At 35.8% G+C, this 24,961-nt stretch overlaps 1 protein-coding gene across 2 annotated transcripts in view; it reads right to left on the bottom strand.

The window, feature by feature from the left end:
* Positions 1 to 24,961, bottom strand: part of LOC138709028 (RNA-binding protein 42) — a 221,845-nt gene that overhangs the window by 53,465 nt on the left and 143,419 nt on the right. For both annotated transcript variants that reach the window (XR_011334812.1, XM_069839498.1), the window contains exon 6: positions 23,905 to 24,048. Coding sequence is in view for 1 of the 2 variants with exons in the window: in XM_069839498.1 (XP_069695599.1) it covers positions 23,924 to 24,048 (125 nt within the window). In the remaining variant the exon portion in view is untranslated. The remainder of the gene's footprint in view (positions 1 to 23,904; positions 24,049 to 24,961) is intronic.

Genomic DNA, 24,961 nt, shown 5'->3' with positions numbered 1-24,961 from the left:
CCTCATTCCAGAAAAGCTGAAGCGCGCGTTACGAACGATCATTCTGTATATGCATCCAACGCGCGTTCTACACGCCAACGTTAAAGCCTCGGTCATACACACGTTAAAACAAAAGACGTTATTATGGACGCTGCAGAGTATGTTAGTGCATAGTATTACAATAAATGTGGGCAGTCATACGTCGTCAGTTGCTATTTCAACGTCAGCTCAACGCTATCGACGGACGAGATATTACAATGTCAATTGCGTAGCAATATGGACTTTCCAGCATGTCTATGCTAGTGTATGGTATTGTTGAACCAGACACATTGACTTGACAGTCAACGTCCTATTGCGAATCAATGTGTACAAATTTCATTATGAATACAGAAAATATTAGTTTCAGAAGAAAAAAACGTCCTACTTTGCGGGATGTAGCAGATACATACTAAAGATAGAAATAAAAAGATTGAAGGTTGGCTTAATGTTGCTAAACCAGAAATTGAGGAGTTCAAACTAAAAACTGAACTGGAATAAAATGAATTTAAAAGTCATGTTGAGTTCAGGTAAGTTTGTGAAATAATATCATATAAATTAGTTTTTTATTTCTCAGTCAATCACTTATCATGTTAAGATGGCAGAAAGATACAATGTTAATATACGTCACGAATATTTTCGACTTACTTTCAAGTCATCTTCAGGTGATAGTTTTCTAACAAACAAACATTTCAACTCGGTAGAAATATTATTTAAACATATTTATAAAACACTAGTAAATAGTCTGACCATGCATACTTTACATAAAATGGTTGAATGGCGTACATAGTCTTAAAATTAAAATTGACATACAGATAGAAAGCCTTCCAATGAACATATTATAATACAATATATTGAGAGGCAAGCAGTGTGCCTGAATTATGAAATTAAAATCGTTTAAAATTATTATATATAAAACTGAAGACTAAGCTTGTTCTTTATGACGTTCAATGTATTGGAAGACTGTATGAAGTAGAGATTTTCTTTTACGTCCACTTCATACAGTCTTCCAATACATTGAACGTCATAAAGAACAAGCCTAGTCTTAGGTTTTATATATAATAATTTTAAACAATTTTAATTTCATAATTCAGGCACACTGCATGCCTCCCAATATATTGTATTATAATTAGTTCATTGGAAGGCTTTCTATCTGTATGTCAATTTTAATTTTAAGACTATGTACGCCATTCAACCATTTTATGTAAAGTATGCATGGTCAGACTGTTTACTAGTGTTTTATAAATATGTTTAAATAATATTTTCACCTAGTTCAAATGTTTGTTTCTTAGAAAACTATCACCTGAAGATGACTTGAAAGTAAGTCGAAAATATTCGTGACGTATATTAACATTGTATCTTGATGTAACAGAATCCATTTCTGCCATCTTAACATGATAAGTGATTGAGTGAAAAATAAAAAAAACTAATTTATATGATATTATTATGGAATAAAATGACTTATTCCTTCATCCCGCATATTGGCCTTTACAGTGACCTAACGTTCAAATGTGACGTTGCATGTCGACCACATAATGAGAAGGGTCATTCTAAGTCATGGGACCCGCCTTAGAAAAAATAAAACAAAAATAAACACCTAAGACTAACATTAGGTCTGTATGTTTTGAAGTAAAAGAATTAAAGAAGCAGAATTCAAGATCATTTTAACATAACCTTGTCCACGCCTGTGGAGTAACGGTTAGCACGTCTAGCCGCGAAACCAGGTGGCCCGGGTTCGATTCCCGGTCGGGACAAGTTACCTGGTTGAGGTTTTTTCCGGGGTTTTCCCTCAACCCAGTATGAGCAAATGCTGGGTAACTTACGGTGTTGGACCCTGGACTCATTTCACCGGCATTATCACCTTCAACTCATTCAGACGCTAAATAACCTAAGCTGTTGATAAAGCGTCGTAAAATAACCTACTTAAAAAAACATAATCTTATTACTCGATCAAGGTCAGTGGAGTCCTGCAGCCCGGAGCCGTGGCGCTACTGCTCCTGCGTTTATAATACCGCATCGCGATAGTTCACATTACGCCCGCGGCTCCACTCGCCTTGGTCGAGTAATACCAACAAAAGCATAACAGTTTAAGAATCACTCTTGTTGTTAGGAAGAAAGAAGTGAAAAATTAACTTTAATTTTGGCAGCCATGCAAAGCAGTGACGAAGTTGAATATTCATAATATGCTATAGTTAAGTTAACTTGCTAGTTTAGAAGATGTTAGTGTAGTTTCACATAGATCTAAGAGGTATGCGCTGCCTTATTGCAAGCATGGAAGATTTTGGTTCAGTATAAAGTAACACCGAGTCGAAATTCTGTTTAAAAAGCTGCTATTAATTTCATGCGGAAAATTGTGTTCGGAATGCGACACATTTTATAACGACGCAGCTATTAATACCACTCTGTTATAATGATTCCCTCTAAATGTTCATTTCGCTATTATTGAAAATATCACGGATTCGTGAAATATAGTTTTTCAGCGAGAAAAACAAAACTTCTATGTTTCAAACCCTTTCTGGTCAAAATATTGTAGTTTAAATCGTAAAATATTGTAAATACGCGAAATTTTTGTTTAAGCACGAATTTATTCGGAATTTGCATTTTTCAAGAGAATTTTTATTTTTTTTAGAGCCCAAAGATCAAACCGGATTTTGAGTGACTATTTTTAAACATAAAGTATAAATAGCCTTGATGATTTTTTGGTGTATATTAGTTTATAGCTACCCATCACGTATTATTCACACACAAAATGGGAGACTGTCACACAAATTTCTCTACACAACATTAGGATAAAGTTGCCTAATTCCGTGATACTCCTAATTCCGTGATAAGTTTCTTTCATTGAATGTCACGGTATTGAGTATCTTGCTAAGAAATTTACCGAGATCTTAAAGTAGGCGAAAGATGCACTCTTTCGAGAAAAATGTCTGGCGCTGTGGTCGAACGGCAAAGCTTTGACTGGCATTCAATTTAAGAAAAGTATAAGGGGATTAGGGTCATCACGGAATTAGGCAACTTTACCCTAAATTAAAGTAAAGCATTGTATGTATTGTTAAAATACACAAAGAATCTTAAGATTCTCTTGATGATATAGACGACCTCTAGGAATGTACAGTAATGTATTTTGCACAATGAGAATAAAAAAAGTTGTAATATTCTTAAATGTGATATAACACCAAAGTTATATTTTCTTTACGCAAAATAACACCCTAATTAAGCACATTTCTGTACCACAATTTAAGACATTTATTCACAGTAAAATAGGATCTCTAGTCATTATGAGTTAAGGATGTTATCAAATGAGAGATTCCGTAAGTTCAAGAAAGAATGAAGTTAGGGATCCAGCTAAGATAAGTTAATCCTACGCTGCAGATAAAGAACACATAGACTGAAACCCCCCGATCAATATCAGATTGGTCATACCCATGTTACAAAGTGACAACTTATAAAAGAGAACAACCACTAGGTTCTCCACTGTCGAAAATGATTTTTTGGTAACGATCGCTAAATGGAAGTACAGCTGCAAGCTATTGCTCCATCAACTCCATCAGGGTTATAATGTGACTTCTTTTGCAGTCGCTAGATGGCAGCATAGTGAAACTGATAAAAGTTGTCTTGAAAGTACATTAGGCTGATCAATCCGTTAGTTGTATGTGATCAGGGCTGAAACGTTTGCAAGGTAAAGACGCTGTAGGGGGAAACTAAAAACTGTTTCATATTTTGCCTTTTTTTTTCGAATGAAAGGGTCTCGTATTGTATCACACCGGACAGATTCCAGAAGAAAGCAACCCAAGGAAACGTAAGGCAGTAGTAGCCAAAGTATTTAAAGTTGCCTAAAGTTGCCAAAATAAATAAATAAACCTTCAGAAAGAAATGTTCCAGAAAAGAGATCAACATCTCATAAAGAAAACCACAACAAAATTCAGAACTTTTATTACCGTGACCGCATAAATCCGGAAAGAACTAGGAAGGAAGGTTTGATTATTGTTAAAAACCCTGAAACTAGCAAATGAGATCCAAAACAAAAATTTTTCATAATGATGACAATATCGGATGCATATAAACAAATTGTTTATAAATTAATAATAATAATGATAATAATAATAATAATAACAACAACATAATCCTTAATGTCATGTTCAGGAGCATAGAACCTTGACCAGTTTTTGCCATCTAAATCTATTTTGGGCAACATGTTTAAGGGAATTTCAATAACAACTCATGTATCTGGCTTCTTTCTCCATTTATACGCCTCCATCTATTTCGTGGGAGGTCTCGTTTTCTATTCCCTTGAGGATAATAATCGAGCACCATTTTCCCCATACTACCTTGTTGTTTCCTACATGTGTATTCTATTCATATTCATATAGGACTGATGTTTGTTATGTCAAATGAATATCTAAAATGCATAATAATACTTACTTACTTACAAATGGCTTTTAAGGAACCCCGCAGGTTCGTTGCCGTCCTCACATAAGCCCGCTATCTGTCCCTATTCTGTGCAAGATTAATCCAGTCTCTATCATCATATCCCACCTCACTCAAATCCATTTTAATATTGTCCTTCCATCTACGTCTCGGCCTCCCCAAAGGTCTTTTTCCCTCCGGTCTCCCAACTAACACTGAATATGCGTTTCTGGGTTCGCCCATACGTGCTACATGCCCTGCCCATCTCAAACGACTGGATTTAACGTTCCTAATTATGTCAGGTGAAGAATACAATGTGTGCAGTTTTGCGTTGTGTAACTTTCTCCATTCTCCTGTAATTTCATCCCTCTTAGCCTCAAATATTTTCCTAAGAACCTTATTCTCAAACATCCTTAATCTCTGCTACTCTCTCAAAGTGAAAGTCCAAGTTTCATAACCATACAGAACAACCGGTAATATAACTGTTTTATAAATTCTCACTTTCAGAATTTTTGACAGCAGACTAGATGACAAAAGCTTCTCAACCGAATAATAACACGCATTTCCCATATTTATTCTGCGTTTAATTTCCTCCCGCGTGTAATTTATATTTGTTATGTTGCTCCAAGATATTTAAATTTTCTCTTCGAAAGATAAATATAAAAAAATGCATAATAATAATAATAATAATAATAATAATAATAATAATAATAATTTTCTACGTCAGTTCACCATCTGTGTATCCTGCATCTTTTATCCCATACGTATATCTCGGTACCATACAAACATGCAGTATTTGGTTCAAAAGTATTGCAAAAGAAACTGGTACAAGCAGTACGCAAGATGTAATTAATGTTCTCGTTTGCGATACTGAAGTCCACGTCCAGTACATGAGGAAAATGTAACGCAGATATTGGTGTCAATGTGAAGGGCCTCACTGATGATGTAATGTTCGATGAACTTAAATGGTCTCAACGGAAAGAGTTGAGGGTCACACCCAAGATGAGGTAGAAAAGTTTTCAGATTCCATAAAGGAAGTAGTAAAAAGGGTCTTCACTAATCATGCTTCAGTCTTGCGTGAAGAGGAAACAGTCAAAACACACTGAAAATGTAAAGTTCAATTTCAAGACACGTGATATTTTTTTTACAGTAGGGATGACCAACCTCTAGGGTTTGAGGGCTACTTTTCATTTCAGAAATTACTGGTGATCTACTGATAAATTAATGAGTTAAAGACACAGACAATATACCATAAAATATAATACCACAAAACTGACATGATTTGTTTAATTATTCTAAAAAATATAACTATTACCATTCCTTTCTTTTATTTTCTCACAAATATTCTCGTGTTTAAGCACTTGACACTGAAGTTCACCAAAATACAGGGTTCCTACAAACGACCTTTCCGGTTTCGAACACATCTAATTTACGTTCTATGAATCTGAGGTGCATGAAAATAGAACCAATGGAAAGAGAAACTCAAAAAGTTTAGTTCCTTATTTTAAAAATGCTGAATGTGTCGCCCCTTGGTAACATGGCCCACATCAAGCCTACAGTCAAATTCCACGTAGGTACGCGGATTTTCCGACCCCCAGATTCTGAGGTTATGTCTGTTCACCTTACCAGAAATATGAAAAGTGACTTCGTCAGAAAACACCACGGAATAAATAAATTCATAATCGTTTTCAATTAAAGTCTGCATATTTATGCAGAAATGTCTTTGTAGCACTTTGTCCTCTGGTTTTAGGACTTGCAGCAACTGTAGTCGGTACGGATGAAATGGCAACCATTTGCGAAGAATCTTGCCTTGAAATCAGCGTACCATTTACGGATTATAGGCCCACTAAGTGGATCCGCACCAAACTTTGTTCAATAATGCCATTGCACATTAATAACCGACTGGTTCAAATGAAAATCAAGATTTTCTGTCCTGTATAGCAGCCATTTCGCCTCAACAATGAACAAATTTGTTTAAAAACATAAAATTTATTGTCACACGTTAAAAGTGTTAAAATTGTTTAAAAAGGTATTTACCTTCGACAGACGGCCCGTTTCGACGCTATTTGTCGTCGTCTTCAGTGTCTCTTGAACCACTGCTGATTTTGGCTCTGCGATGTGCAGTTGTCGATGGTAGGGGTGGGGGTGTGTTGTTCCTATGGTGGGGGTTGGCTGTCTGTATGTTATGACGTATTATGATGTCAAACAATGTGTGCGTATTGAACTTTGCGTATTAAGTATGTAATGTGGGTGTGCTATTGTGTTCTTATATATTTCGTATTGTTATAGGATATTTAACTGTAAACTTTTTGGTGTGATGTGTAAAATTTCCATATCTGTTTCTATATTATTGTAGTCATGATTATTGTCGATAATGTGATCTGCATAATTTGATGTAATGTAAGGTTTGGTTATAGCTTTAATATGTTCGTTGTATCTTGTATGAAAGGATCTTCCTGTCTGTCCTATGTAAAAATGTGGGCAACTATTGCATTTTAATTTATAAACTCCAGTTGAATTATATATATTTGAATGTTTAGTGTGGTTATTTAAGTATTTCTGTGTTGTATTATTTGTTTTGTATGCAATTTTGTACTTTAGTTTTCTGAATGAAGTTGCGATTTTGTGGGTATTCGTATTGTGATATGTTAATGTTATGTATTTATTCTCGCGTGCTGTTTGTGTTGGTTTGGTCTGTTTTTGTTTTGCCTTTTTTATTAGTGTATCTATTATGTTAGGGTTGTATCCATTGTCTTGTGCTATATATTTTATTGTGTTTAATTCTTCAGTGTAGTTGTCATTGTTCAATAAATTTGTTTATATGCGCTATTATGAGGCAGTGTTCCCAACTTGAAAAACAATGTTGCCAGAACTAAACTTTTTGAGTTTCTCTTTCCATTGGTGCTATTTCCATACACCTCAGATTCATAGAACGTAAATTATATGTGTTCGAAACCGGAAAGATCTTTTGTCGAAGCCCTGTATAGGTACATGCCTAGTATGTTTATTACTTACTTTATTTGAAGGGTTCAGAACCATAATGGGCCAAGCGCCATTTACTAAAACCGTAGAAAACAAGGGTTAAAATGAAGTTATTACCATAGTTCAATGGAAACATATAACAAGTAATATAAAGTACTACACACATTAAAACTAAATGATATGTCAATCTTCATTAGACTATGGTATTCCTTGCTTTCTCCATTTTTAATAAATGGCGCTTGGCCCACTATGGCTCTGAACCTTTCATTTTTAAGAAGCATTCCACTTGTTGCTGGACATTTAACACTGCAGTCCATGAGGCCAACTACTTTCTGTTTAAATTGATCATGAGGGTAATTACAATTGCAATTACAATAATATTATTTTATGTTACGGTGAAGGTATCCCGTTTACACAACATGAGGGTACACTGGGGGCACAGAAGTACTGTTACATACTTTCATGCCGTCGACACTAGAATGAAGTTATGTGGTCGGCATCACGCCTCTACGTTAATAGGCTTTTATTAAATTTCACACAAGCTTAAACACAATTCTCATACATACCATGCTTAGAGCTGTATGAATGCGACACATCTTCTAGAACGGATAAGCTGGTCGTTATATTCATGCGGTTCTGTATAACTACACCAAACAAAAACGGAAGAATGTAATTACTCGTGTCATGGATAAGTTCATAAGCTCAACCCTGATAGCGATATCAAAGTAAACGCAGCGAAAATGAAAATGATTCTCGCAGCTTAATGCATTCGGGAATTGTGTTTAAACATGTGTGAAATTTAATAAAAGCGTATTAATATAAAATTACTGAACAATAAAAAAATACATTACACAACGGAAGTAGGGAAATTCCAATTTACGACATCATGCATTGGCTGCTATTTAGCCTCTGATGTTAACAATCATGCCAAGACTTAAGTTGGCGAGCAGGCAGCAAAAAATCGGGATAGGCTCTATCGGAGAGCGCATCATTTGCTTGTTTTAAATGACACTGTACAGCAGTCTATTGTGTCTTAAAGAATTCTTCATTCCCTTTCAAATAACACCTCGATCATCGAAATACGTTCACTCAGTCTGAAATTACAGCAGATACTGAAACAAAAGGGCGCTGCTATCGCGCCAATTTTTTTCCCCTCGCTGCGCTGTGATGACATCATCAGCGGATGTGATTGTTATGTTATCTCGTGCATAACCATGTCCTCTACACGATGGTATATATCACTTAGCTCTAGGTTGTACAGTTTCTAAGACACGATGGTATATGCCACTTTGTTCTAGATTGTACAGTTTCTGAGACATAAGTGTCGAAAAGTGTGGTGTGTCGTTTTCATACTCCCATCCCTACCTCTAACCGAAAGAATAGTCGCATTCGTACGCTACAATTGTCAGCACAGATTACGAATGGCATAAACTTGACACTACCGTCAAATGTGGAGATAAAAAAGATTAGTCATGGCGTAGCTCAAAGGTAGCGCGTTTTCAGAGCTGGGCTCGGCGTGGATTCCATCTCCACTTTACCTGGTTGTGTTCAATCTCGAATAAGCAACAGAGTTACCTAACGTTCTCAAATACAGGAACATCCAACGTAAAGTGGAATCTGCCGTCAGTTCTCAGGTTTTGTCACTGTTCGTCCCACATAACATAAATAGAATATTCTATTAAATAAATAAATAGGCTAAATGAAATAATTGATAAATTAATTTAATGGCTAATGAAATAATATACGAATTGAATAAATGTTTTATCAGACCAGCCAAAATCCTACAAATAATTACTATCATTAAAAAAAACAATGCACCATACAGTGTCGTGCCATTGTCGTTTTTTCCCAAAAAAACAATATTATTATTCAGTGGAAAACGTACATCAAGTGAACAGTTAATCAAAGGTTCTGCTTATTAATACTTAGTGCATTACACTACAAAAATATCATTACTATTACAGTACTGAGTCCACACCTGTGGAGTAACGGTTAGCGCGTCTGACTGTGAAACCAGGTGGCCCTGGTTCGAATCCCGGTCGGGGCAAGTTATCTGGTTGAGGTTTTTCCGGAGTTTTCTCTCAACCCAGTACGAGCAAATGCTGGGTAACGTTCGGTGCTGAACCCCAGACTCATTTCACCGGCATTATCACCTTCATTTCATTCAGACGCTAAATAACCTGAGATGTTGATACAGCGTCGTAAACTAGCCCAATAATAATTATTATTATAGTATTGCATTATTATTATTATTATTATTATTATTATTATTATTATTTGAATCTTTTTGAAAGGGAATCAGTCAATTGACGTAAATTCTAGGAAAACAAACAACTACATTAAGTGGTTTAAGAAAATAATTACCGCACTATATTAATTTTCTTCATAATGTATGTAATATTCTGTGACTAATTTATTTGTAATGGTTTATTTTTTATGCCTGTTCTTAATTTTCAAATCATGCAAATTAGTGATTGATATCCTTTCAAAACAAATAGATTCATTTGTGGGACCACGGGAAGGTGAATTCAGCACGTCTGATTAAAATCCGCAAAAAACTGCCCATTCGCAGGATATTCTGGACGCAAATGACAAATCTGAACCAAGTGAAGCAGCAGAGCAAAAAACAACAAAAGTGGACGAGTTTTGTCAAAACAATCGCAATCTAGTTTTAAGTATTTATGAGTAGCCCCTGTAATTGCACAAACATTGGGAAAGAATACAGCTAGAATTCTAAAACGTAAGAACTGTTAAAACATCAACAAAGTACAAAATAATAATAATAATAATAATAATAATAATAATAATAATAATAATAATAATAATAATAATAAAGTAACATTAGCTAAAGTGAATAATTTTGAGAAAGAAATCCCTTTGTGTTCTCTACGTATACTTTATACTAACGGCACAGTCTAGTATTATAGCCTACAGACACGAAGCTCAATACGTAGTAAATATGTATCCACAGATAGTTGCTCAGCACTAGGATCGCTACTATCGCCTCATTACAGACATTGCGAAATAGTACCTGCACAGTCTATTGTTCCTAGTACCCTCATAAACTCAAGCTTCGTGACTGTATGGGCTATTCCATATGAAATCGATCAGTAAAAAATCTCGCATTTTTTTAATACTCTAATTTTTTCGCTATTTATACAAGGTGCTGAGGAGAGTGCATTTTCAAAAATATACTATCGAAAGTCAAACGGTTTTCGTACTATTGAGCGACAAATTTAGCGTATTTTATAAAAACAAGCCTCTTTCAGCACTCAGAACTTTGGAACCATTTACTGCAGAACATAGAACGAGAGCTCATTTTGAAGCTGACATTTGGTACGTTATGATAAGAAGTAATACTTATTTTTATTGTATACAGAGAGACAGATAATCTGATTTTACTTACTTTTAGGCTTTTTGCCCATTTGTAAAAATGTAAAAAATATTGAGAAAAAACCTTGCATTATTAAGAGGGATTCGGCTTTATTTGCTTAGTGGCTCGGCAATAAGTTTCGAGGGTATTAAATAAATTATTTTCACACCCCTGGACTTGAACGGTGCAATACCGTACGCACTGGCCGAGAGACGGAGATAAGCGAGCGTTGGGCGTCATTTTACTCCTGCGTTTACGAAAACTTGTGATAAAGCTAGCCCAGCTATGCGCTACTAGACAAAACATCACGTGTTTGTCTCCTGGCCTTGCTTGTCTCGGCTAGCTCCCGTCTCACAGTCAGCTGGTTAGTTCACGCGCGTACTATTTTATTTGATATTTTCAATACTTTCTTATCAACGGTGCACCAGTAAAAAATATGTGTTTATTTGTACTTTCAATGCGGAATCTAACCATATATTTTAAAAATGTTTTTTTCGTGGGCAAAGGCGTCTTAATGAAGAAAAATCTAAATTTCTTCATTTCCATAAAAAGTAAGAAAAACTGTTTACATGTCAAGAGTCTGACTGGGCGGAAGAGAAGGCCTACTGGCCTTAGCTCTGCCAGATTAAATAAATAAATTATTAATATTATTATTATTATTATTATTATTATTATTATTATTAGTCTATTAATATAAACTTTAATCTCTCAGCATCAAAATAAACCATAATTTTGATCATTGGGTGAAAGGGTTTCGGAGCCACAACAGTTTAAAGTTGCTAATTTCATGAAAATACGATAAATTAAAATATTTTTAATTTAAACACTACGAAGTTCTGATGCCTCAAACTTTGCACAAAGCATTGTATCACAGTTGTCAACGGACAGAAAAAGTTTCATTGTATTTAAAAATTGCAAGGTCAATTTTCTCTATATTTCGGTCGATTTCAGATGGAAAAACCCGTATATACTAGACTGTGTTAACGGTCGAACAATACTTGAGCTAAACTCTCTGTTCCTGGGACACTCGCGAAGCTCATCCTTACTGCGTATTAATCCTTACTGCGTATTAACCTTGTATAGCGTTTCTTTTTATCCAGAACAGAACCTGTTTCTTGCCTTCTATTAACTAATGTAACAACACACTGTTTCCATGATTGTGTAGTCTTGGAAAAAGCCGACAAAACTTGCGTAAAAACAACTCATACAACTTCCTCTTCACGTAAATAGTGTATGTCACAAGGAGGAAAACGCGGTGTTGCACTGTTTATCTACAGTATGTTTAAAAATACGTATTTCTCAATATAGTTCAGACAGCTGACTAATGAGATTGACAATGTAAAGTGCTTTCGTGCTGGTGGCGATTTAATGTTTTTATATTTAAATCTGGCATGTTCTACTCCCGTTTCCGCACAATAAGAGTGGAAAGCCTAAATCCCGGACATAGCTACGTGGGCAGCGTGTTGATTACACACGGTGATAGTACTCAAGCAGTGCTGCATTAACAGTACGAGCGCGTGACATCGTAATTTTGTTTGTGAACCTAGTAATTCAATAAAACGTAGGTTATTTATATCCCACTCTCTATTAAAAAAATTGCGAAGAGATATATTTCTTTACGGAACTAAGTGCCATAGCAAGGTCTCTTCGGCGGATTGGAGCTAGAACGCGGGATTAACATTCCACGAATTTGGGGTTTAACCTCGGCGGTAAAAAAGGTGATATTTTAGGCGGACGAAATCGAAGAATGAGGATTTTCCCGAGCTTCTCCTGTTTATGTTACACATTTCATTTCAACAATAATCTCCATTTCATCTTCTTTCCTTTATCTCATAGTATTCGGGAGCTCTCAAGCTAAACTCGTCCTTGTACAGGGACAACATTTTATTTTTACTAACATTTCTAATATTAACCTGGCTATACTTTGTTGAGAACTGAAAACACAGTTTGCTACCCACTTCCAAGACTGGAGTTCGATGATACTGGAGTAATATACAAACAAATCACTTTACTAGGTATAGGAGGGAAGAAAAGTAGTTAATCCATTTACGTAAACTAGGAAATATCACGCTTTTGAGTTTGATAATTTTCATTAGGCTTTTGTTTAATCAAAATACAGTACAGTAATAACAATATGTGTTTTCACTCACGAACTGAGCTGTCCATGTGGACGTATTCATTATGCAGTGTATATTATACAATCTACAGCACATTAGCGTACACTATAGAGAATGAATGGAAAAATAATCATAATATGGATATTTAAATACTTTTTTAAAATGATGGCCGTTCATTTCAATACAGGCTTCAGTTCTAATGTGCATATTATCGCACTATAGACTATTGTACCTAATTCCAATTACCAGTTTCCTCCTTCGTAACAGTAACTCATGTTGAAATAATTCTGTACCTACTCTATAAAAGAGTACCTTACGTATTGTAAATTCAATCTTCTCTTCTGTCCGATCCGAAAAGATAAAATTACTCAGACATTCTATCCACTGTCCGTCCAAGTGGTAATGTCGCAGGGTCGTAGAAAAGGGGGGGGGGGGAATCACGTGACAGTTAATTACTTAACGAGGCCCTTTTATTTAAGTTAGTTTAAGCAGTTTTATGGGTATAATATTACGTAGACGTCCAATTCCTAACAAAAATTGTTCTTAGAAAAGAGCTAAGACAGCCCAGCCGCTAGCTTTTACAGAGAGGCGAATAGAAGCAGGTGGGGGAAACCGAGATGCGACGTAGGCAAATGGACGACAAGACCTATGTGAAAATGATTCAATATTGAAAGCCCTTTCGTCACTGGAAAACGCGAACATATTTTTCGAAACGTACTGTTTACTATGACTGTATGGCTACTATGACTGTATATGCGGTCTTGGATCTGTGTGGAGGATGGTTGAACTTCGTTAGTAGAAGGGGTGGGAGTGAAGTACATTCAAAAACTCGGGTACAATAGAAATTGAAGTAAAAGTAAAATGATGTCCCTGTACTTTCTGAGTGTTTGTTATGAATCTTTGGGAATACAATTCATACCTATTTTTCGTCTCTGGCTTCATGAAGTCATAAACATTAGCAATAATTTCTTAGTTCTGGCTACATAATGCTTTTCATTTTAATTTAGAAAATTTATGCTTTTCATTTTAATGTAGGAGACATATTATAAAATCATTGCGAACGAAAGTCGTTTAAGGCAGCTATAGAATCCGCTCGGACTGTACTGTGGTTCATTTGTATGTTTCATAATAATGATATGAGAGGACGATGTGAAAAGATATTCACTAAAAATATATTCCATGTCCATCATTCTCGTATTTATTCACTTGTAGATATTGTATAGATTTAGATTTTAGATTAGATTTATTTATTTAACCTGGTAGAGATAAGGCCGTCAGGCCTTCTCTGCCCCTCTACCAGGGGATTACAACTATAACATGAACAATAAGATTACAATTAATATTAAATTTACAATTACAATTACAATAAAAATTAAAGTACGACAAGAATACCTGATTAATGAAAGCTAGACATTTTATCATAGAAGTTAAGAACAAAGAATATTTTTGTATTTACTAAATTACAAATTAAACCTACAATAACAAAATTCTATAGTGATGAAATTACCGGATATTGAGATATTTTGTGGTAGATTAAAAGAACTATTTACAAGAAACCATGTCTGAACGAGTCTCAATTACTGACCAAGTGCCTAGTAAGTTTGCGTTTGAATTGAATTTTATTTCGACAGTCCCTGATGCTAGCAGGTAGCGAGTTCCAGAGTCTTGGCAGGGCAAAGTTCCTATAGACAAAAGACAGATAAACGATGCTTCCGTGAAAATCTCGAAGTTGAAAATTTTGCAGCCTCAAAACACTAAATTTTATACTTCGTATAAAGGAAAAGTGAAAAGACGCGTTACACAAGCCTTAACAGAGCGTTCCCTGACATGTTTAGTAAATGGACCTTCTCTCCGTTCCGTTTATAACAAATACATAATAAGAAATTTACTTCAACTGCGCCTCTTTACAGCACTGGTTACGTCTGCAAGAAATAGCATATCACGTTAAGGCGCAGCTATTGTATCACAACAAACTACTCAACTTCCTTGAATGAAGAAATCAATGGTGAACTCCTTTTAAACGACTTCCTCTAATACATTCACAGTGCCTATTCAACCATGAAGCCATTCAAATGTTTCTCTTAAGAATGAATGATGGCTATCTGCAAACGTCTCACTCTACGTCACAAAAGATTCGGTTCCAATAACGGTAAATATTAACCAAGACTTCTTCAATTTGCTGTGGACGCTTTCCACAGAAGTTAATTCCGTCAAAAAAAGGGGGAAAAAATACTTAAGTGGTCACTCGTTAATTAGCCAATTCATAATTAAGGGCAGTAGCAGTAATAGTAGTTCAGAAGTTAGGTCAATTTGGTCTCTAAATCTGTCAAATGTTAAGTGCAGAACTTCCTGAGCTATCACTATTAGTAATTCTAGAGTTCCACAAGTGGACAATAGGTAGGCCACAGTATAGAACTATGGGCCGTTCCCTTCGAGAGCTTAAAAAAAATTGGTATCGCGAAAATGACTCATACTTTCTCATGATGTGTTTTACAAGTTTCGTAGCAAATCAGTTTAAAGAGTTTCTTTAACTATTATCCAAAAGGCATTCATTTATAAATGAAATTACATAGGCCTATTATGCATCCAAGTAAGAAGATACATTTTCGTTTTCTGAATTACAGGCTAGAAACGTTCTTTACTATCTTAGAAAGTAACATATCTTATTTCACTTATTAATGGTACGGTTTATGTACGATATACATATACGAAAATGTTTCATTTTACCGCAATTCACAACATTTATAATATGTTCCGATTTACGATGACTGTGACACGAGCAGGCACGGGTTCAAATTATGGTTGGGACAAGTAACCTGGTAGAGGCTTTTTCTGGGGTTTTCTCTCAACCCATTACGAGCAACTGCTGGGCAACTTTCGGCGCTGAACCCAGAACTCATTTCGCTGGCATTATCACAATCTTACTCAACGCTAGATAACCATCGCCGTTGATAAAGCATAGTAAAATAAAACAATTAAAAAAACATAAAAAAAAACTTTCGGCGCTGGACCCTGGACTCATTTCACTGGCATTATCACAATCTTACTCAACGCTAGATAACCATCGCCGTTGATAAAGCATAGTAAAATAAAACGATTAAAAAAAATAAAAAAACTTTCAACGCTGGACCCTGGACTCATTTCACAGGCATTATCACAATCTTACTCAACGCAAGATAACCAACGCCGTTGATAAAGCATAGTAAAATAAAACAATTAAAAAAAACATAAAAAAAACTTTCGGCGCTGGACCCTGGACTCATTTCACTGGCATTATCACAATCTTACTCAACGCTAGATAACCATCGCCGTTGATAAAGCATAGTAAAATAAAACGATTAAAAAAAAAATAAAAAACTTTCAACGCTGGACCCTGGACTCATTTCACTGGCATTATCACAATCTTACTCAACGCAAGATAACCATCGCCGTTGATAAAGCATAGTAAAATAAAACAATTAAAAAAACGTAAAAAAACTTTCGGCGCTGGACCCTGGACTCATTTCACTGGCATTATCACAATCTTACTCAACGCTAGATAACAATCGCCGTTGATAAAGCATAGTAAAATAAAACAATTAAAAAACATAAAAAACTTTCAGCGCTGGACCCTGGACTTTTTCACTGGCATTATCACAATCTTACTCAACGCTAGATAACCATCGCCGTTGATAAAGCATAGTAAAATAAAACAATTAAAAAACTTTCGGCGCTGGACCCTGGACTCATTTCGCTGGCATTATGACAATCTTACTCAACGCTAGATAACCATCGCCGTTGATAAAGCATAGTAAAATAAAACAATTAAAAAACATAAAAAACTTTCGGCGCTGGACCCTGGACTCATTTCACTGGCATTATCACAATCTTACTCAACGCTAGATAACCATCGCCGTTGATAAAGCATAGTAAAATAAAACAATTAAAAAACTTTCGGTGCTGGACCCTGGACTCATTTCGCTGGCATTATCACAATCTTACTCAACGCTAGATAACCATCGCCGTTGATAAAGCATAGTAAAATAAAACAATTAAAAAAAACATAAAAAACTTTCGGCGCTGGACCCTGGACTTTTTCACTGGCATTATCACAATCTTACTCAACGCTAGATAACCATCGCCGTTGATAAAGCATAGTAAAATAAAACAATTAAAAAAAACATAAAAAAAACTTTCGGCGCTGGACCCTGGACTCATTTCACTGGCATTATCACAATCTTACTCAACGCTAGATAACCATCGCCGTTGATAAAGCATAGTAAAATAAAACAATTAAAAAAAAACATAAAAAAAACTTTCGGCGCTGGACCCTGGACTCATTTCACTGGCATTATCACAATCTTACTCAACGCTAGACAACCATCGCCGTTGATAAAGCATAGTAAAATAAAACAATTAAAAAGATAAAAAAACTTTCGGCGCTGGACCCTGGACTTTTTCACTGGCATTATCACGATCTTACTCAACGCTAGATAACCATCGCCGTTGATAAAGCATAGTAAAATAAAACAATTAAAAAACTTTCGGCGCTGGACCCTGGACTCATTTCGCTGGCATTATCACAATCTTACTCAACGCTAGATAACCATCGCCGTTGATAAAGCATAGTAAAATAAAACAATTAAAAAACATAAAAAACTTTCGGCGCTGGACCCTGGACTCATTTCACTGGCATTATCACAATCTTACTCAACGCTAGATAACCATCGCCGTTGATAAAGCATAGTAAAATAAAACAATTAAAAAACTTTCGGTGCTGGACCCTGGACTCATTTCGCTGGCATTATCACAATCTTACTCAACGCTAGATAACCATCGCCGTTGATAAAGCATAGTAAAATAAAACAATTAAAAAAAACATAAAAAACTTTCGGCGCTGGACCCTGGACTTTTTCACTGGCATTATCACAATCTTACTCAACACTAGATAACCATCGCCGTTGATAAAGCATAGTAAAATAAAACAATTAAAAAACTTTCAGCGCTGGACCCTGGACTCATTTCACTGGCATTATCACAATCTTACTCAACGCTAGATAACCATCGCCGTTGATAAAGCATAGTAAAATAAAACAATTAAAAAACTTTCAGCGCTGGACCCTGGACTCATTTCACTGGCATTATCACAATCTTACTCAACGCTAGATAACCATCGCCTTTGATAAAGCATAGTAAAATAAAACAAAAAACATAAAAAACTTTCGGCGCTGGACCCTGGACTTTTTCACTGGCATTATCACAATCTTACTCAACGCTAGATAACCATCGCCGTTGATAAAGCATAGTAAAATAAAACAATTAAAAAACATAAAAAACTTTCGGCGCTGGACCCTGGACTCATTTCGCTGGCATTATCACCATTTCACCCAGATGCTACATAACCATCGCCGCTGATAAAGCAAAGTAAAATAAAACAATTTAAAAAACATAAAAAAAATTCGGCGCTGGATCCTGGACTCATTTCGCTGGCATTATCACCTTCTTCTCACTCAGACGCTAGATAAACATCGCAGCTGATAAAGAATAGCAAAATAAACCAATTAAAAATACATAAAATAACTTTCTGCGCTGAACGCATTTCGCTGATATCACCTTCATATCACTCAGACGCTAGATAACCATCGTAGCAGATAAAGCGTCGTAAAATAAATAAATTAAAAGTGTATATATAAAAAAATTCGGCGTTGGATCCTGGACTCATTTCACTGGCATTATCACCTTCATCTTACTCAGATGCTAGATAACCATCGCAGCTGATACAGCGTCGTAAAATAAATAAATTACAAGTGTATATATAAAAAAAACTTTCGGCGTTGGATCCTGGACTCATTTCACTGGCATTATCACCTTCAGCTTACTCAGACGCTATATAACCATCGCAGCTGATACAGCGTCGTAAAATAAATAAATTACAAGTGTATATATAAAAAAAACTTTCGGCGTTGGATCCTGGACTCATTTCACTGGCATTATCACCTTCATCTTACTCAGACGCTAGATAACCATCGCAGTTGATAAAGCGTCGTAAAATAAACTAATTGAAAAGGGGATATAGTAGCAATAGTAACCGTAATTTATAAGGGATGAAGTTACAAGAGAATGGAGAAAGTTACACAACGCAGAACTGCACGCATTGTATTCTTCACCTGACATGATTAGGAACATTAAATCCATACGTTTGAGATGGGCAGGGCATGTAGCACGTATGGGCGATTCCAGAAATGCATATAGAGTGTTAGTTGTGAGGCCGAAGGGAAAGAGACCTTTGGGGAGGCCGAGATGTAGATAGGAGGATAATATTAAAATGGATCTCAGGGGGGTGATATATGATGTAGAAACTGGTTTAATCTTGCTCAGGATGGGGACCGATGGTGGGCTTATGTGAGGGCGGCAATGAACCCCCGGGTTCCTTAAAAGCCATAAGTAAGTAATAGTAATTTATAGGGCGCGTTAGCAGTACTTTTATTTGCTCCTTTTATCTATATTTTTTAAGCAGACAAAATTTAAACAGCAACAAATGTAAATTAAAATCACTGTCAAACTAACACTCATAACACTTACGTGTTAATATGATTGTGTTGAAATGAAATTATATATCATTAAATTAAAAATGTGGCCCAAAATAACCATTAAAAACAAAGTGAAACCTCGCTAATTGAGAACACGCGATAATTCGGACAGCTTTTTTTTTTTTTTGCACAAGTCACTTAGAGATTAATACATATTCCACACAACGAAGTTAGAAATGAATGCAAAGAATGAAAAATGTGGTGATAAATTCAAATTACCCAACATGAGACGTACTTAGATAAATTAAATGAATTTGTGGACTGTAATTCGAACTGTCAGGAATTTTATCTTGCCTTAAAAGAAATGAGTTTTAATATAGCCTACATAAAGAACAGCAGCGCAAACAGGCGAAGACAACATTCATATCTTTCATTAAAGCACAGACGGAATATTCCAAAGTTTTTGCTCTTTGTGCAGTAAATGACTTGGACTAAAGAATTTGAAACTCATTTGTTTAATATTAATGTCTTGTATTCCGTATGTTTGCATAATATAATGATTAAACATAAGTTGGTAGTTAAACAACTACATATCATTATTTTTTTGGAATTGTCGAAATAATTCTTTTTCAGTAAATTCTCTCTAATTCGGGCTTCACAAATTCAGGTTAGATTTTCCCCCGATTAGTTCGAATTATTGATGGTCTACTTTATCCATAGCAAATAATAACAAATCCAGTGTCGGCATGGAATAAAAAATAGAAAATACTCGGATGTAAACCATCCTAATGTTAAATATAACATGAAGTAGGCCTAACAAATATTTAAAACAATCTCCAAACGTACAAGGTTCTGGACAGTAAATACTTACTGTAATGAAATATTCGTAAGTATAAAGTTTGGATTGTAACCGTTAAATAATTGTATTTAAAAAGTCCTCCAGATGCAGTAAGTCTGGATGACAATGGCAAGAAAAATGTAAACATAAAACTCAAATCACCTTGTCTCGAGTTGTAGTGAAAAATTTAAAATTACTAAGACAAAAAGTCTCACGCAGCATCAGGCGTGATGAGTCATAATATTTTCGCATTCGTGTAAAATATATTCTACAGTTTAAAAAAATGTGGAATTCTTCAAGTTGTAACGAATCCTATCGTCAGACAATGCATTTTATTCTACATAAAGTTCACTCCCCATTTGCACAAACCATTTCGTTTGCAACTGCCACCAAACATAATCTATTAGATTTTGCTACGTCTCACGCCAATTTATCAACGTGTCATTCATAGCAACGTCTCTGGGTGTACGAGGAGTGATTCAAAAAGTAAGTAACAAGAGCTCTCACGGGTGACATATTCCCCCTCTTGTTCGAATTTTCCACCAGAGCCGCAGCAGCAGACCACAACTTCATCACGCAGCTATTAGATGGCGCATACGTTGTATCAGACCCCTGCAATATCAGTTGTAAGATGGCTGCGCGCACAGGAAACATAGTCAAATGTGGGCGTGCTTAGTGTGATCCGGTTTTTGGATCTGAAGGGCACCTCACCAGCAGAACCTCATCGTCAACATGAGATATACGGTGCGAAACGACTCTTCCGGTGAGATGTACTGTACCATCCTCCTTACAGCCCCAACCTGGAACCCAGTGATTTCCATCTCTTCGGACCGTTGAAGAAGCATCTTAGTGGTAGGCGATTCAACACCGATACAGCTGTTCAGCAAGTCGTCATGACGTGGCTTTAGAACTTGACGCAGATATCTTATATGCCAACTTCGATGTCTTGATCTCTACCCTGTATATCAGTATATTTGTCTGTGAAATAAAATTTGAGAGCTCTTGTTACCATACTTTTTAAGCACCCTCGTAGCATCAGTTTCCTCGCTACCAGCAATTCAATCATGACATGGAATTCAAATAAGACCAACTTCAGATTATGACGTTAAGGAAGACAACCTAGATCATAAAATAAAAGAGGGGATAATAGAAGTTAATACACTGAAGAGACTCAAAGGGAATCGGGATCAATGACAATCTACCCGTCACACTAATTAAGACGAGCACCGCCCTACAAAAGGAGTACAGTTCTGTCGTAAAGCACGGGTGTAAATGCATTGGTTAAATTTATACACCTCTCTACCCGTACTAGAAGAACAATCCCAACTTACACTCATACGCGACCCATCAACAAAAACTAACCTAAAATTAGGAAACCTTCACAAAGGTACACTAAAATGTAGTCTGTAAACAGAAGCTAGTGTAAAAATTCGTTTAAAAGATGGGCTCAAGCTTAAGTCAAATAAGGAGAGACTCGTCTTGCATGATGGTGTGGAGAAATATTATGAAGACTTCATTTGTGGCAGTCTGATGGCCGGCTTACAAAGTGCCTACTTCCCAAAGAAGCAGTCGTAAGAATTATGCTCAAATACAACCAAAATGTTATTCCAACTCCAAATCCATTAAACAACTGTTCCAACTTCAGATAAATTTCCTTCAGATGTCGACTAACCAAACTTGCTTACGGACTCTGAATCCACTCAACATTGTTCACGACTGAATCCAAATTTATTTCAACTCCGAATTCAACCAAATTTGCTTACGACCCCGTAACAGTTCAACTTTCTTCATATTTCGAATTCATACAATTTCTTTCCGACTACATTCCATTAGCTTTTGATTCCAAAGCCCCCCAATTTTGCCTCAGGCTTGGCTAAATTTCAGAAAGCACACCCTTCTCAACAAAACATTACCGATCATAAACACAAACCACCAAGAGACCAGCAGAAGGAACCGGAAACAAGCGTAAGATCTCACAAGAAATCAAAAGATGACGGAAACGCGCCATTAAGGTAAAATTACCGAATTGTTCATTATTAACACAGAAAAGTTAAAAAAGCTCTTTATTTAACAAATCATTGAGTTATCCAAGTTTGTTTCTGACTACAACTTTGATCAAAATTCATTACGATACTGACCTCAACCCCAAAACTAATTTCCAACTCCGATTTCACCCAAAATTTGTTTCCACTCTTACTCCATTCGAATTTCCTTAAAACTCCTATTGATCAAATATTGAAAATAAATGTATCATTATTTTTATCATAATCAGTCATTTCTGTCTGTAAAAGTTTTAACTGAATAACCTCAATATATTCTTATATTCTCAATCTGGCCTATATAAAGACACTAAAATAAAATCTCACGTAATGTAGCCCATACTAAAAAAACGAAATTAATTTTATAAAACAGTTTGTTTATGGTTCTGGCTGCCAACCATAATTTTTTTTTCTGATTGTGACTCCATCCAAATTTTTCTTCACAGCCCAACGCACCCCAAAATTTATTTCAGTTCCGACTAGATTTGTATTCCCTTTTGCTTCAGACTCAATTCAAGTTTCCTTCAAACTTCGACTTTCAACCATAATCACTGCTTCCGATTCCAAGCTCATACAAATTTGTTTCTGACTCTGAATCCACCTTCATTTGCTTCGAACACCGACAATACCTAAATTCGCTTGCCACATCACAATCAGGTTTAAACCAATCGCTATCTTTATTTAAATACAGAGAACAGACTTTTAAGTACCAAAATTTAAAAATGGTACCGAGTATACTTGAGTGGATAAGATATCGGTTAGAGTATTTTCAAGCCTTATCCACAACACTTTTAAATCTAACAGAGAGGAGGTGAGTCACAAAGACTGGACATTGAATCTATTGAAGCGCGCTTGTTATTTGTAAATAAAAACTGGCAAGTCTGACCAGTGTTGCCAACACATAAACTGTATCCCCGTCAGTCTATCACCTGGAAATCCGACAGAATCCGTCAAAATTAAAAAAAGTAAGACCCACTCAATATATCTACATAAAATAAAAGCAAATATTAACGCAATTTCCTTAACAATCTTGATTAAAATAATAATATTTCATCTACATCACATGTCTATAGTTCTGCAGTTGATGTCCTTTATTGGTCTAAGCTCCCCCAAAAATTAAACAATTACAAATTACAACAGCTAAAAAAAAGTCAAAAGACGATGTAAATCGTAATTTCCGCCAGAAAATCCGTCACCCGTCAAAGCCATTCTTTTCCCGTCCGCTACATTGAAATTCCGTCACTTTTGACGACAACACTCCTGACAAAGTTTGAAAGGCGAGCACTGCCTACTGAAGCCACCCATAAGTCTACATTAGGAGAAGCTGTAGCCAATAGTATAGAGTGGCGCGAACTTCAAATAAACAGCGAACACAAAGTTTCATCATTCGCTTCAATTCGCTACCGCTTTCAAACCCAGTGGCATCATTTATACCAGAGTGGGAGTATTGCTTGCTCGTTTATAGACTAACTATAGATGGATTGGATATTAGCTTTTAGTATCTAAAAATTCGTCCCCTGTTAATATATTATCATACTACAGAGGCACAATTCTTCCATCAACCTGCCACGTACGTAGTAGTGGTATGGTCTAGGGACATTCCGAAAAGATAACCATCACTCACCATCAGCACGCTACGTCTGTCACCGACCAGTGAGCAAGCCTATGAGGGCCGTTTTCTCCTTCTCCTTCTTCCGTACAGTCTCCATATTTCTTGCTTTCCATGTACTCTTCCTCAGTTTAATGGGTCGACTCCCCACATAGCGTCCTGTCAACAAAACAGCCGGAAGTCAAGATATTGAACTTACGAAGAAAAAAAAAGTACACAGTCCATCAATGAAATTGTATCTGATGCCCAGGACGAAGACACATCACAGATCTAAGAACCTTAATTTCTAACAAGTATGTAAATTTGAATCATAGTAGCAACACAGTCTAGTATACAGTCACGAAGCTTGAGTTGTGAGGGTGCTAGGAACAATAGACTGTGCCGGTACTATTTCGCATTGTCTGTAATGAGACGATATTAGCGATCCCAGTGGTTAGCAACTATCTATGGATGCATATTTACTACGTATTGAGCTTCGTGACTGTATATACTAGACTGCGGTAGCAATCTACAAAAATAAATAAATAAATAAATAAATAACTTGTTCTCAACTTCTTTGAGAAGATTTTTTTTCTCTTTCTGGCCATTTAATGGGAATCCTATCATTATTGTCCTGGTAGACAAACTACTTTTAATCCTGAAGTAACATTTTTGTTTGCTTATCCATTTTCATTTATCTTAGATAGCTATTTCTCATGAATCTGTAGAAAACATGTCTATTTAAACCGCAATATTTTCCTATATAAATGAAATCACATCTATTATATTCCGTATCATTCCTATACAAATGCATACTAATATCATACTAATATCATTATGTATGTCTTTTGAATAAGTTTAATAAGATGAACTATAAACGTTAATTATAAGCAGATCTTTGAATATTACATTGTGTGCTATAACGTGACATCCCCGTTTCTTAACTAGTATATGGATTCCATCTGCATTACAGTTATTTGGAATAGTCAAGTATAACAGGCGATTACAATAGGTGACCCTTCGAGTTGAACTATATTGCTCTGAAGGTGGAACCTGTATACAAGCCGAAACGTTGGTGATATATGAAATCGTT

The sequence above is a fragment of the Periplaneta americana genome, chromosome 11 (assembly GCF_040183065.1).
Source record: "Periplaneta americana isolate PAMFEO1 chromosome 11, P.americana_PAMFEO1_priV1, whole genome shotgun sequence".
Lineage (NCBI taxonomy): Eukaryota > Metazoa > Arthropoda > Insecta > Blattodea > Blattidae > Periplaneta > Periplaneta americana.
The sequence above is the reverse complement of the archived record's forward strand: the minus strand, read 5'-3'. Positions and strand labels throughout refer to the sequence as shown.